General features: G+C 36.2%; 1 protein-coding gene across 8 annotated transcripts in view; it reads left to right on the top strand.

Annotated features, from left to right (window-relative positions):
• CPT1A (carnitine palmitoyltransferase 1A) overlaps positions 1 to 8,725 on the top strand; it is a 38,482-nt gene extending 29,757 nt beyond the window's left edge. For all 8 annotated transcript variants that reach the window (XM_041481135.1, XM_041481139.1, XM_041481138.1 and 5 more), the window contains 4 exons: positions 831 to 983; positions 2,016 to 2,120; positions 4,028 to 4,120; positions 5,596 to 8,725. In XM_041481135.1, the coding sequence (XP_041337069.1) occupies positions 831 to 983; positions 2,016 to 2,120; positions 4,028 to 4,120; positions 5,596 to 5,682 (438 nt within the window). In that variant the 3' untranslated portion in view covers positions 5,683 to 8,725. The remainder of the gene's footprint in view (positions 1 to 830; positions 984 to 2,015; positions 2,121 to 4,027; positions 4,121 to 5,595) is intronic.
• The last annotated feature ends 5,730 nt before the right edge of the window (positions 8,726 to 14,455 follow it).

Raw genomic sequence — 14,455 nt, 5'->3', positions numbered from 1 at the left:
TCCAACCCAGCCAACTTAGGATTCTGTGATAATTCATAAGGCACATGAGTTACCACTAGATAACCATGTAAGTCACCAAATAGTTTTTAAGCATTTAGAGTAATGTGTTTTTTTTTCAGAAGGAAGAGCTCCTTAAGGTAATTGTCCATGTTTTCTGTCAATAAAACAGAACTTCTGGGGCATACCAAAAAAAGAATAGCAGGACTTAACCAAATATACCCTTATTTACCTGCTTCTGAACTCCAGGAAACTGTGATTATGTGTGAAAATTTTGTCTTGTAAAACTCAGACATAGATTTGTAGAACAACTAATCTCATACCAGTTAAGCTTTCCTTTCTGACAGGGGAGCAAGAATAATTAACAGGAAGGAAGTGGTTGCTCTTATATGTTGATTGTGATGACCAGCATTTATGGACCTCTGTACCTTCAGTGTTGGCAGTTTGCCTTCTAAAATATCCCTGGCAGTTTGTTTTTTTAAATCACGTTGAGATGTGCTCTCTGTAACTCTTTAATACCAGTATCTATAGAAGCTATAAATAACGTAGTAAACTTGAGTTGTAATCATGTTTGATTGTAGGGTTAGATAACACTTAAAATACAGATTCGTTTTCATTATGCAGTTTAGCAGCAGGTAGCAGCAGACACTTGCTAATACCTGAAATTAAACACATGAGGTTGAAAAGCCAGGGGATATTATTTGAGATCAGTTGTCTTGTACTTGACCTTTAAGTGCTCAAGCTTGAGAGTCATTGCTGTACTTAGTTTCTGCGCCTTCACCCTTAATGCAGCTCACTAAACTGAGTTTTCTTAATCTTTTTTCCTTTGCTAGAGAGAAAATACGCTGAAGTTCTTCCGGCAGGCAGCTGACAAGCATCAGCACTTGTATCGCCTCGCCATGACCGGGGCCGGCATCGACCGCCACCTCTTCTGCCTTTACGTCGTGTCCAAGTACCTCGCCGTGGATTCTCCTTTCCTCAAGGAGGTAGGTGACTTTTGTTGGTAACTCTTCATAATTAGTCCTTTGGTGAGTTAGTGTCTTGTGGTGTCTGCTCAAGATACTTGTACAGCTCTGGTTTTCCTAAGGAAAAATTGCTGCTAGTGCTGTTTAACATCTGCTGATAAATTGTTGCGTTAGTTTCATTTTCCTTTATTTTCCTTTATGTATGCATTTGTTGATAGACCTAGAAGAATGCTTTCAGTGAGCTTTTTAGCATAATACATGTTACTTAGAATTGCAGGAAATATATAGTCAGTATTGAAAAGATTTTTTTCTTTGTGTGTTTTCAAAGGAGTACAGCAGAGGCTGTGTGTTTTCTCTGAGAATTTTCTTGTGAAACTGGCAAATTCAAATCCTTTTAATTTACTAAGAGTTAAAGGAGCTGTATATGGCATTAATGTTGCTGTCTATTACTCTGACAAATTAGTAATTTAAACTAGATTTTAAGGTTGGATTTTATAAAAGTAATTACACTGCACTTGTTCAGTTTTTCTGGTTAATAAAAAATGTGTTCCACCTTGCCTCAAAATTAAGCTACTCACATTTGTGTGCTGGCTCTCCTAAATGTGGCTAAGTCAAGAATAAAACAACTTCCTACAGTTTCCACAAACTATCAAGATGTGTTGTTAGAGATTTTACAAGCTTCTATCTTGATGTAGGATCTTCCTGGGATTTGAATATGACTAAAAATGGTCTTGTTAAAACCAGACCTTTTGTGTGTAAGTTACAAGGCTGTAGACCAGATAATCTTGTTTGAAGTAGCATTTCTATTGAAATTCTATTTTATTCTCTTTGAGGAATTGACATCACTTCCTCATATGATAATGGTTTCCACATCAGGACAAGTTTAACTGTTTCATTAAGCTTTTAGCTTTTCATTCCATTGAAATGGGAGTTGTCCTTAATATTGCTTTATAAAGCAGTATTGCACTTGCTATCCTGACTACTTTTTGACAAAGTTGCATGTTCTTAAACAGTGTTTTCTATTTGTTTGCATCTCTTTCATATCTAATAAAGGTTTTGTCAGAACCTTGGAGGCTATCAACGAGCCAGACACCCCAGCAGCACATTGATCTGAAGAAGAACCCAGAGATGTTGTCCTCTGGTGGAGGGTTTGGACCGGTATGTTTCCTGAATACAAGTACCCACTAAATAAGGGTTTTACATTCAAGACACCAGTCAAAAAAATTCAGATCTGTAATCCCTCACTGTTGCATATCAAAGGGGCAGATCATGCTTTTAAATGTATGTATTTAATACTTTCCTATAATGTGGCTGTGCTCAGAAAAATCTGCATCACCTTTTGCTGGTGTCCCACTACAAGAAGGGATTATTCTTAAGGAATTGCACAGTTATGAGATGTGGTACAGGGCTCCATGGCAAAGAGTTCTGATGAAGTTTGGGTTTTTAGCACATTGCATGTGCCTAGATCTTCTGTACATCAGGCTGTTATTACAGTGACAAATGCCTTATTACTTAAACTAGATTTTGAGGTTGGGATCTGTAAAAGTACTTGTACTTCACTTGTTCTTATATTTCCTGCTTGATGAATGAGTAGGTTCATACATTCCTCCAGGTTAAGCTGCTCACATTGTACTGCTTCACCTAAGAGTGAATAATGGCCAAGTCAAGAATACAGCCGTGTTCTGTGGCTTCTGTAGACTTTCAAGAAACCAGTGTTAGAGGTTTGACAAGCTGCTTATTTGCTGTGATTTTTTATTGGTATTTGAGCTTGACCGTTGATGAGAATATTGGTGTCAACAAGACCTCTTAAGCAGCCTTTATGGGGCTATTATAATAGATTAATCTGTTTTCAAGAAGCATTTCTATTGAAGGAACAATGAGAGGTATCACAGGATTGCTCTTTGCCCCACAGAAATCTGGGTGACAAGTCCAGTGTATTTTGGCTGGTTGTCAAGCTGGAAGATGGGGCATGGGAGGTGGGGTGTGTTAAATTGTTGATATTTATTTACTCGTGTTTCTGATTCAGCTTTCAGTAGTTTTGAAGTTGGAATGGATTTGACTTGCAGTATCAAGGAGGCCTAGCTATGGCTCATTTTTGGGATACTGACTTCCTCAAGCCATTATGAGATCACTATTCTGAATGCTCAAAAGGCAGTAGAAAAGGGTCTTGACTGCAGGAATTTCTAACACTGTTTTCCTTTTGTTTTTCTTTACAAAAACTGTGCTTTGGTTTGCTGAATTAGCCCAGAGATTCAGTACCTCAGCTTTCCATGCATGTGGTTTTTGTTGGTTTTAAAGGGTTTTTTAAGCATTCAGTAGAGTTTATCTCTGTAGCACTCACAGTGAGAAGAGTGAGAAGACTGTCAAACTGCTAAGCAGCAGTCACAGCAAGGACATGGAAGGTTGTGATCCTTTGAGTTAGGAAGGACATGAAGAGGGGTGACATCAGGATAATCTGTGTTTACCAGGCACAGTTTGAATATAACATCAGTCTGAAACTTGGCACAGTTAATGCTGCTAATGTTGAAATTGGACCAGACTTCTGCTCGTGATACAGGTGTTCAGAATCAGGTGTTTGCTGTAGAGTCAGAAGAAAACTTGCATTTGGCAAGGCTTTTGGTGATGCAAGGCTTTTACACTGTTTGTTTACATCTGCAGGATCACCCCAGGAGGCTGATGGTTTAGGTGTACAACTGAACTAATTTATTCCTTGCTGCTTAAACACTGAAGCTGTATAGGTGCTTAGCACCAGGACTTCCTATTGCCTTTCTATTTCCAAAAAGTACCTGAATAGGCATTTCATTTCAAACTGTTAAAGCTGGGAAATATTGCAGACAAATATTCAGAAAGTGGTTATTCCAGGCACTTCAGATGAGACTAGAACTATTCCTTAAGTGGAGCCAATCTTCAGAAATTATGCATTAAATATAGAAGTTGAAATTTGACTCGAGGAAATTGCAACTGATTTTAAAAACTGTAACAATTTCTTAATTGTACATAACTTGATTGAGAATGAAGGAGAAAGAAGAAACAAATACCTTCTGAACTTTTTCTTTCTCCCCTAGGTGGCTGATGATGGTTATGGTGTTTCTTACATGATCTTGGGTGAAAATTGCATCCATTTCCATGTCTCCAGCAAAATATCTTGTTCTGAGACGGTAAGAGTCAGTCCTTTCTTATGGTTTAATAAATCTGTTCTGCTGTGTGCTTATAGAACTGTTCTACTCATTGTCTAAAATATAAATAATGTATTTTTTCTTTCTCAGTATATGCTGCTTTGTTGGAGTTTTTTGTCTCCAGCTGTATCAATTTAATAGTTTCATGAATCAAGGATACCATATTCTATTTCACTTACACTTTCAAGCATAAAGAAAACACGTGGTCCAGGATCATCTTTGCACATGTATAGTTCCCTGCAACTCATGTGTAATGATCATGTGTCCCCTGAACAGAAAGATGGGCATATCTTGGTTTTTCTTGTTACAGTTTTGGTTGGTCTCAGGCTGCAGCTGTAAAGACAGAAAAGACAGAGTAAAATGTATGCTGTCTATTTAAGCCTTCCTGGTTTAAATAATACTGAGCAAAGCTGACCCATAAATTGTAATCTGTGCTTAAGAAACATAACTAATCAAAAAATTTATTAAAATAACACCCATTATTAGAGGATAGTAGATGTCATACGTTGAATATGCTGCTGTTGTGGAGGACTGCTTTGAGTTCAATTCATCCTTCCCCTTTATATTTTTATGGCCTTACTAAGTATGCTGAGTTCATTCATGGTTCCATAGCTGACCTACTTTTCCTCTTTTGACCTTAACTTGTCCAGGAGATCATGGTGCTTCTGGTTAATCATTAAAGATTAGGACATACAACTTTGTTTTTTTCATAGTTGAAATTGTTCTTCAGATGCATGTTAGTTTGTACTTTAAATTTCACTCTGTTCTTTTTACTTATCAATCAAGTCAAAGGTCCATACAGAAAAGGCAGCCATTTTGTGTGTGTGGCCTTGATATTAATAGGGTCATTGTAGATCCTGTAATGTACCTAATAATTTACGTTTGTAATCTTAATTTCTTTCTTATACCGTTCATCTGATGCTTAGAATAAACAGAACAACTTCCTGTTTTGTTTACACTTAGAAAGTTTCATTTCCAGTTCTTTTTTCAATGGCAAATGATTCAGCATTTCTGATAGGAACTCAAATAAAAATAATTTTTCTGCTCTTTCAGTACTTCTTGGTCATTAGTCATCCACTCACTGAACACTCCTTTGTTTTCTGAAAATGAGCTGTTGCAAAATCTTGTGGGAAAAGCAATATCAAAACCAGCAGTTGTAAAAGTAGCAGAAAGCTATGCCTGCATCTGATTTCAAGAGGATATGATCTCATTTCTGACTGTAGGAAAGTAAATGCATAATGAAGAACTCATTGGTCAGTACTGCATAAACCTGGATTAATCTGTATAGCATTAAAAGTTCTGTTATTAAAATCCCCATTGTATGGTAAAATAGATGCCTGAATTCCAGAAGCTCGAAAACTACAAAATATTTAAAAGTTTCTTCTTTTGCCTGAAAAATATCTGTTGATGGACAGTACAAGAATTTGGTTTTGGTTTTTGTTTGTTTGTTTTTAAAGGATTCTCATCGCTTTGGAAAGAACATCGAGAAAGCAATGGTTGACATCATGGCTTTATTTAACCTCAGCAAAAACTGCACCAAGTGATCTGCTTTCTTGATGCCCAGCAATCTCCTCTTGGTGGGATGAGAACTCTGCTGCACAGTGAACAAGAGCAAGGTTTGTTGAAGAGTAGCTGGAGAAGAAACTGAGTCAGCACCTTCTTGATCACCTATTAAAACCTTAGCAGTATATTAAATGTGTCTTTTTTGTTGTGGTTTGTTTTGGGGTTTTTTTTTTGTCAGTAGTATGGAAGAGCTTATTTCAACAAAGGATGACTTCTAAAATCTTCTGTGTTTCTAGGGAGGAAGCATAGTATCATTGCATGAAGTCATGTATATTCTAACTTCTGCAGTTTTCTCTTAATTTGTATACACTTTCTCTGTTTCGTTTTTTTTTTTTTAACTTTAAATTCGTTTACTTGTTTCCAGAATCAAAGGGATAAAACACACAGACTTAAATACTAGAAAAAGCTAGATTTGCTGTGTATTAATAGCAAAATGTTCTTCAGTGTATCTGCTGCTTTATGCAAACGTGTGACAAAACTTGTGGCCATCTGCCTTCCTTGGTTTCTTTTTAGAGGTAAACTCTGTCAAACATACCAAAAAATCTTTGCTGTAACCCACCTTAACACACTAAGTTGTAGAAATGTTATGATTTTTGAAAGCAAAAAAAAAAAAAGGAAACCCAGCCATTGGATAGTACAATGTGTCCCCTCATTAGCAGGTATCACATTTTTCTTACTGCCTGCAAGCCTGTTCATGACATTGATTTTATTTCTGTATAAATAAATGGACCTGTGTGCTTGTTCATGCAAGTGCCTTAGAAAAACAAGATCCTTAGCCCAGGCAAAAGGCACATGCTGGGAGTTGTTTCAGTGGTGAAAGAGGGAAGGTTGTAGTAAGGCAGATCTGGTTTTCAGATTACACATTAGGATGAAGTGGCATAAGCAGAGGTGAATATGTTGCCAAGTGGTGCAGTCAGGTTTAAAATTCTAATGAAATGCTCCTGTCTGAAATAGCAAAGGTCGGTCCTTAGGAAGGGCAGGACTGACTTTGTTTGGGATTAACAGATATTCATGTGTTTGTTTTGGTGGGTGGAATTGGTGGTCACTTGGGTTTCTGGGTCCTGGGAAACGTTAATTGAGTTCCCAAGCTGTTGGGAAGCCTGCAAAGCCAGGCTGCCCGTGTGGGCTGATGGATTGCAGTCTGCCTGGAAGGACCACTGCTGCATTGCCAGCCACCTGCAGGAGAAGGGCAAGCTGCTAAAGCCATGGGAAATAGCTCCAGAGTGGGAAAATCGTGGCCTTCTCAAACCTCTCCTGGGAGATGCTCTTGGTCAAGCAGTTTCTGAAGGATAGAGGGAGGGAGGGGAAGTTTTTTTACTCAGGAAGGAGCATGGTGTTTCTGAGTGCAGAAATAAAATGGCTGCTACCAAATGGAGCAACTTCTGCATGATGCTTCTCTTCCCCAGGCTTTATAGCTGTGGTACTTTTTTTTACATCCTGCAGTGCAGTAAAGTGAACTTGTTAGCACAACCATTTTTGTTATTATAAATATTATTTTATATATGGTACATGATGGTTACTAATACAGTGAATGATGCTCCTGAGCTCTGCTGAGTTTAAAAGACCCTTGGGGTGGATATAAAACTTCTCATTAGACTTTGAATGTTTTCTGGCCAGTATTTCTAATTTTCTATGCCTCTTCATGCTTATTTTTACTCTGATCTAGCTATTCAAACACCTGTGTGTGTGTCCTTGGGGTGGGAACCCTCAAAAATCCAAGATGCATACTTAAGTGACTGCATGCTAACATAAATGTGGGAATCCTCACAGGAGATGATCCAAGACACTCATTATTTGATTAGGGTACAGTGTGTGGGAAAGGACACTTTGAAATAAGCCTTACTGCATCTGGCAGGCCTGGCACTTATCAAGCTACTGCAACAATTTTATAGTGATCTATTTTTGGAGCTGCAAAAATAATGCACTGGGGGTTTTGGGGGGTGTTTTTAGTGTTGGCTTTTTTTTTTTTTTTTTTTTTTAATTGACCACTGACCAGTCTGTGTTTAAATTAACATATTAGCTTTTAGGATTTTCTTTAAACAAAAAAAAAAAGGTTTAGATTTGACTCTCAGGTCTTAAGTGTTTCTAGTCTAATTGTTGTTAGTGCAATTTTGCATTCTTGGAGAGTAAGTATGATTGGCACAGAAAGCTGTTTTTTATTGTAAATGTTTAAAATATTTTGTGGTGTTAAATGTATCTTTTTAAATTTTGGAATAGATATAGTTCCTGAGCAGATAATATTTTATTTCTTTTTCTTTAAAATGTCAGCAGCATGTAAATAAAATATGCTTTTTGGATGTAAATCTTAGAAATCCACAGTGAATGTAGGTTATTAATAAATAATTTAAATCTTGATGTTCAATATTGTGTACATAGAGTAAAACTGCTTGGGTTTTTTTGCTCAAAGCCATAGGAATGTAACTGAAATTACCTAGATTTGAATGAACCTTCTAGTACAGTGTATTTTATTGTAAAGTTAAATGTTCATGTTCCAGTAAAACTGCTAATTTGATACTAAAACTTTGAATCATTGATTCTCAATTAATTGTTTAGGAGATCAAATTTAGGGTTGAGGAGGTGGCTAAAAGCCAGGTTGGATGATGATAATTTTTTCTGTTTACGAAATGGCAATGTGGAATTGGTGGAATATGCTTTGAGTGAGCATTTTTCAAATTTATTATTTCAGCTATTTCATGGCAGAAGTTAGGCAAGCATGGAGTCCATTTACAGGGTACCATTGTTCAGGATTAGTACTGTTCCCAGCTGAATATTCTTTTAAGGCTTGAGGCTTTTGAGCGACTAGGGAAGTGTGTGCCTGACCTTGAAAATCATGGTTCTAATTCAGCCTTTGTACCAATTGTTTTCTCATGTAAAATATATTAATTTAAGGTGGTGGATTTTTTTTTTAATCTTGTTTAGTTACTTTACATCTGTTGTTGGTTATTTACGTCCAACGCTTTGTCTCTATTTTCTACTTTCTTCTGTGACTTCAAAAAACAAAATAAAATTTCACAATTACCACTACTTAGAACAATGTTTAATATCTTTTGTATCTTCTTCCCAGCTCCCTTGCCGTAGTCGCTTGAAATTCAGGACTTGTGAAACCATTGCTGCTAAATCCAGTTAGGAACAGCAGCAGTGAACTGTTCAGTTTATTTTAGCAGTGATTTAAACATGTCTTCTAGTTAATAGGGAATGTGTTAATGAACAATTAAAACTACAAGGAATTAAATCTCCCAGAAGAAGCTGAACATGTGGATTCAGCCTTGTCTGCCATCAAATTGTGTCCACTTTCTTTTTTCTGTAGTGATGCCACATAGGAATTTCAGTGTTCAACTTCAAGCATTCTCCCTCCAGGAGGAACAGTCATACAGGTAATAAAGATGTGATCAGGTGGAACAGTTGCTTTCTTGAAAGAAAGATAAGTTGAAGATAATGAAAGTTTGTTCATCTCTGTACCAGAAGCTATAAATTAAATTTAGAAAAATCTTTGTGACCAGCTTGCTTTTTTTACAGTTTATCATCACACTATATATGAATGTCTCCTTCCTTTGCCCTTTTTCTTGAAGGTATTAGAGCGAAATTCTGATCAGGTTAGAAAAATTGTATTGAAATAAAACTGATTGCTTGTTTCTATGCTGCTTGCTTACCTTCCTAAACTGCTCTCTATGTAAGGAGGAAGCGCAGCACACACAGGTGGAGAGCAAATTGTCAAGTTCGAACAAATTCCAGTTTGAAACTAGAAAACCCAGCTGTAGTTGGTTTCTGTCTTTGTTCCATTTTCTGTTTAGTTGGTTTATTTTTGAAAACACAAATGTAGGTATTAAGTGTGATGCTATTATGGTTGTGAATGCATCTGAACCAGAACTGAACAGAAAAAACAAATTATATTAAAAATATGTAACGATATCTGGTAATGCTGAACAGGCCACAGCAGTTATATGCTTTGTTATGTTATGAAAATATATGTAACTTCCCGTTTCAGCATCACTGTCCCTGATGCCCCCAGGACAGGGTTGGCCCTCCTGGCTGCTGGCTCAGATTTAATTTCCATTCATGAGTTGGTGGATTGGCAAGGTAGGTGAAAGATTGGTTTCCTGTGAGCTCAGGTGGCACCACACCTGTGATGAAGTGCCACAGCACTCAGTTGTTCATTTTGGAACAATGATTTGTGGTACAGCTGAATTTGTAGTCAGTTTCAGATGATTATTTCTTACTTAGACTAAATCCCACTTATCCTGTCAATTTATGTAGTTCAAATTTAAGTCATTTTTTACATACTTGGTTGTGACTATTGCCTAACTTCTTCAGGGCCATTTAGAAATAAGAGAATGCTTCTTGGTGTTGAAAACACTGAATGCCAGTGTTACTGTGAAGTATGTTCCTGTTCATTGTCATTCTTTAGGAATATTTTTACTTGAATTACAAGCAGAAATCATTCTGCCATTGACAATTAAATTGACTATTCACAGTGTTACACTTGAATACAATCCATGCTCCCGTTTCAGCATCACTAAGTCATGGTTTTTGTTTGGTCATTTGGCTTTTTAAAAATGAATCATTTAATACATAAAATAGTTACAAGTAAAAGTTTCTTTTCTTCAGGTGTTCATATCATTCCTGTCTCCAGTTGCAGGTAAGAATAAATGTTTTTGTTTCAAAGACATGAAATGCTCAAACTGTTTCCCTCAGCACATCTTTTACAAAAGAATAGTAATATTTCTTTCACAAGAATGTAATACTGCAATGACATCAAAATCTTTTATTGATGCTGCAAGGGAGTTCTTGGTTAAAACACTAATCTTTTTATACACAAGGCATGCATTATTTTATGTACTAGAATTCCCTCAGTGATATCTGTGGTTTACCTCACACTTGTGCTTCTGTGTATGATAACAGTAAGTATGCAGGCAAGGTTTTATGCTAATTGGAAGAATCTGTCCAACCACTGACTGTCTAAAATGGGCTTTATTCTGAGTGCCAGAGGGTAAGGGGTGCTTTCAAACACTATCTGATCTGTTCACAAGTGAGAGGCAAAGAAAGATGTTGCTCTGTAGATTTCCTACATTGCGAAGCAAGGCAAAATAGCATCTGGAATTTTTGCCTGTTTCTGGTCCTCAAGGCTCCAGTCTAATTGGCTCCTGTCTTTCCCTTGCACATTCTGATTCCAGTTCAGGATAGTTAGGAAGGGATCTTCTCCTAAGGCCACCTGAACCCAAACTGCCAAGTGGGACTGCACCAAATAACCCTGGGCAGCTGATTGATTAACATTTGAGCTTTTTCCCATTTGCAGCGTATGTAAAGGACCAGGGCTGAGTATTCAAATCTGCCTCTAACATCAGCAGCCCTTGCCTGTGCAGGGATGTTCTTTACAACTTAATTATTCTCTTAAAATTCTTGATCAAATATAAAATTCTTATTTAAATATAAATTCCGAGGTATGTGCAAGATGAGTTACAGAAATTTGGGCTTTTCATGAAAGATGTTTCTGAAAGGTACTCTGTAATTAGAAAACAGGATTTTTAAGGTTGTCTATTCAGGGGTCAAAGTGTGTACTGAGAGCAGCAAGGCTTACTCTGGAAGTGTGACTTTTGGGAAGATGACACTGTAATCGTAGAATCATAGAACATGCTGAGTCTTTTAAAAACATTATTTATGCAGGAAAATTATAAAATTTATTATCTTTGTTTGGGATTTAAAGTAGGTTTTAAAGCACACCTGTTAAGATTTAAAACTTCATATTACTGGCTGAAGTAAGAGAGACAGTCAGTATTGTTACTGAGACAGCAATTCTTCAGAGTACAAATGTTTATAAGTCTGGCTGCAAGTTATTAGCATTGCACAGTGTAGCAGAGGAAGCCAGATGTTCACACAGAACTCATTCCAGCCCTGTGGTAATTATATGCTGTAACTGATAGCAAAATTATATGCTAGAGAAAATTGGCTCATTTGTACTGTGCTAGCATGGAAAGTCACACTTCGTAAATGCCGTATCAAGAATAATAAGGTAGTTCCTTGAACTTGCAATAAGTTTTATCTAGCTATGCTGCTGCATATGTGTGTGTGTGTATATATATATATATAGTGCTATTTTATATATATAAAACATATTACTTTCTATTCAACAGCTGTTTAACAAACAGAAAAATCTATGTGAAGATTTCTTTATCCTGGGGAAAGCTCTTGATTTATCAACCACAACTAAATAAATGAAATGAAGTGTTACAATGGCGTGTTAAGGAGCTATAGTTTCAGATCTTAATAGGTGCTTCCAGAAATCAAGGTGGGGAAAGCAAATATCTTAATGCACAGTGATCCATTTGTTTTTAGAGATTCCAGCTGTAATTATGAAGCTTTAGGTAGTACTCATAGGAAAATCTTTATGTGCTTGGAATTACATCTCATTAGATTTAAACTAATCATCAGTTTTTCATTCCAGGTTATCCACCAGTTGGAAGTAGGTACTCAAATACAGTTCATACAAACACTTGTGGCACACAAAAGCTAAAATTAGTTAATCTAATTCCTGACTATCACAACCGAAATAAGTATCTTCAGTCAGGTACAATAAAAACAAAAATTGTCTCCAGATATTTTGATGTTATATAGGTACAAATTTATATATTTGTCTAGATAATATACTGTCAGCTAGTGTATCATAGATTGTTCATTTGCAACTGCTCGTGTTTGTGTTCTTAAGCAGCAACAGGGCAGATGAGCCAAAGGTAATGGAGACACCACCACTTATTATTTTAATTTATTTTTTAGCTGAAAAATTGCTAGGCACTCCAGGAACATAAGAGTAATAGATATGTTTAAATTATTTGAAGTTTTAATATAGATTACTTTCCATATAAATCACTTTTAGCACAAGCCCCTGAATAATTCTGCATTTACCCCCGTTTGCCACCAAGGGACACTGTTTCTCTATAAATGAGAAGCCTTGAGGGCTACGGGATTTTCTTTAGTCATGGGATTTGGAATGTCTCAGTAATATTTAGATAATTATGTGAACTGGAAATGTCGGGAAGTTGTTAAAAAAACCCTGGGTTTTGCTGTCCTAAAGTTAGTGCTGTTTAGATGGAGAACACGTTTTCATTTAAGCAGCAACAAAATATTTGAATTTCGGTTTTAATGTACAGAAGTATTTCTTTACCTAAATAATACCTTGCTCAAAATATTTTCACATGCTTTCTTTCATTATTTATTATTATAATTTTATATAGTCTTTAATTTTGATAGAAGTTGAAACACAAAGCCTTTTCACATTGAGCCCCGTACCAGCACAGATACTGCTCCCAACAGCAACAGGGGCTGGGTGTGGAAATCTCTCAGCAAATGCTCCAGGTGTGGAGCCTGTTTGCTTTTATTTGCCAGAAGCCATCAGAAGGGTAAAACACACACTCAAGTTAAAGGTCGTGCTCCCCTTTCAAATTCCAATTGTCATTTATTTGCTGTAATGGCAGGGGAGAAGACCCTGAGGGGGAGCATGCTGGAATATGTTCTTTAGTTTTTATTTGCTTGAGCGTTTTTCTGTTCTACTCACTTCACAGTAAGTACAAGAATTAAGACAAGCAACTGAAAGTTTCTTGGGATTATTCTCTTCAGCTTTTATGATGTCCTTTGGTTTCTTTTTTTTCATTTTCCTCTTTCCTTAGATGGGAAGGAATTAAATACAAGTTCAAAATTAATTTTGTATTCTTACAATGTAAAGTACAACATACATTCCTTTTCCTCTTTTTGAAATGGGTTGTGAAGGCTTGTGTGTTTTCAATTGTGTGTATTTTCTAGTTCACACAGTAGTTTAGCTGGCACTCTATACTTTCTGCGTATAATGGTTTCTGCTTTCAAAATGTGCTAGAAGTAACACCAGAATTAAAAATACAGTTTTTGGTGAGAAAAATACATTTATTTCACTTGTGAACCATAAAATTTGGTATTCTATAGATTATGCTGTTTCTGAGAACCCTTTTTAGACTCTCTTGGGGTGATCAAAAGCACATTGACTTTTACCAAAAAAAGAAGACTATTTTCTTACATTAAGACTTTTTACAAATTTGTCTTTTTATTCAGGTTTCTTAATATCAGTGCAATTGTGCAATTCATTTGCCTCAAAAACATTTCATTATCTTACTTAATATAGAGATGTTTCTAAATCTAATGACCATGTGTTTAGCCTGTATTTTTAACACTAATTATTTCCTTTAATATTTAATTGCAGAGCCTTTTTAAGTAAGAGGCAGACTTGTTAGGTAGCAGCAATTAAAAAAAAAAGAGAAAAACAGTACTTACCATTTCAAAACGATATAATTTTTTCCTTGTAGTTGTGTGTGGTTTTTCTCTCTTTTTTTTCAACCTGTGTAGCTTACCTGTTGTTTTAGGGGCTACAAAGTCCAAGAAACCACATAACTGCACCAAATCTCAGTGTCTTTAAGTAAAAATGTTTCAACATTTAAGGGTTACTAATTGCAGTGTGTAGATGAAAGGACAAACATAGAGGACATGTGCTTTAAGACAAACACCATGTTTGTGTTAAAAATTATTCATCTGATACTGAGATAGAAAGATGCACAGTTGATGTAGATTTGTGTCACAGAAGCTCAGAATTTTGTGCAGGGCTGATGAGTTCATATAATCCATAGCATGAAGAATAAGACGTGAATCTGGAAGCATGTTTGGAAAATCCTGTGTAGAATGCAAATGCTGTGTACAAAAATGAAGGTTCCCTGTCTTACTGATGCTTTCATACATGAA

The sequence above is a fragment of the Pyrgilauda ruficollis genome, unplaced genomic scaffold (assembly GCF_017590135.1).
Source record: "Pyrgilauda ruficollis isolate IOZ18807 unplaced genomic scaffold, ASM1759013v1 scaffold55, whole genome shotgun sequence".
Classification (NCBI taxonomy): domain Eukaryota; kingdom Metazoa; phylum Chordata; class Aves; order Passeriformes; family Passeridae; genus Pyrgilauda; species Pyrgilauda ruficollis.
This window is presented reverse-complemented; position numbering and strand designations above follow the sequence as displayed.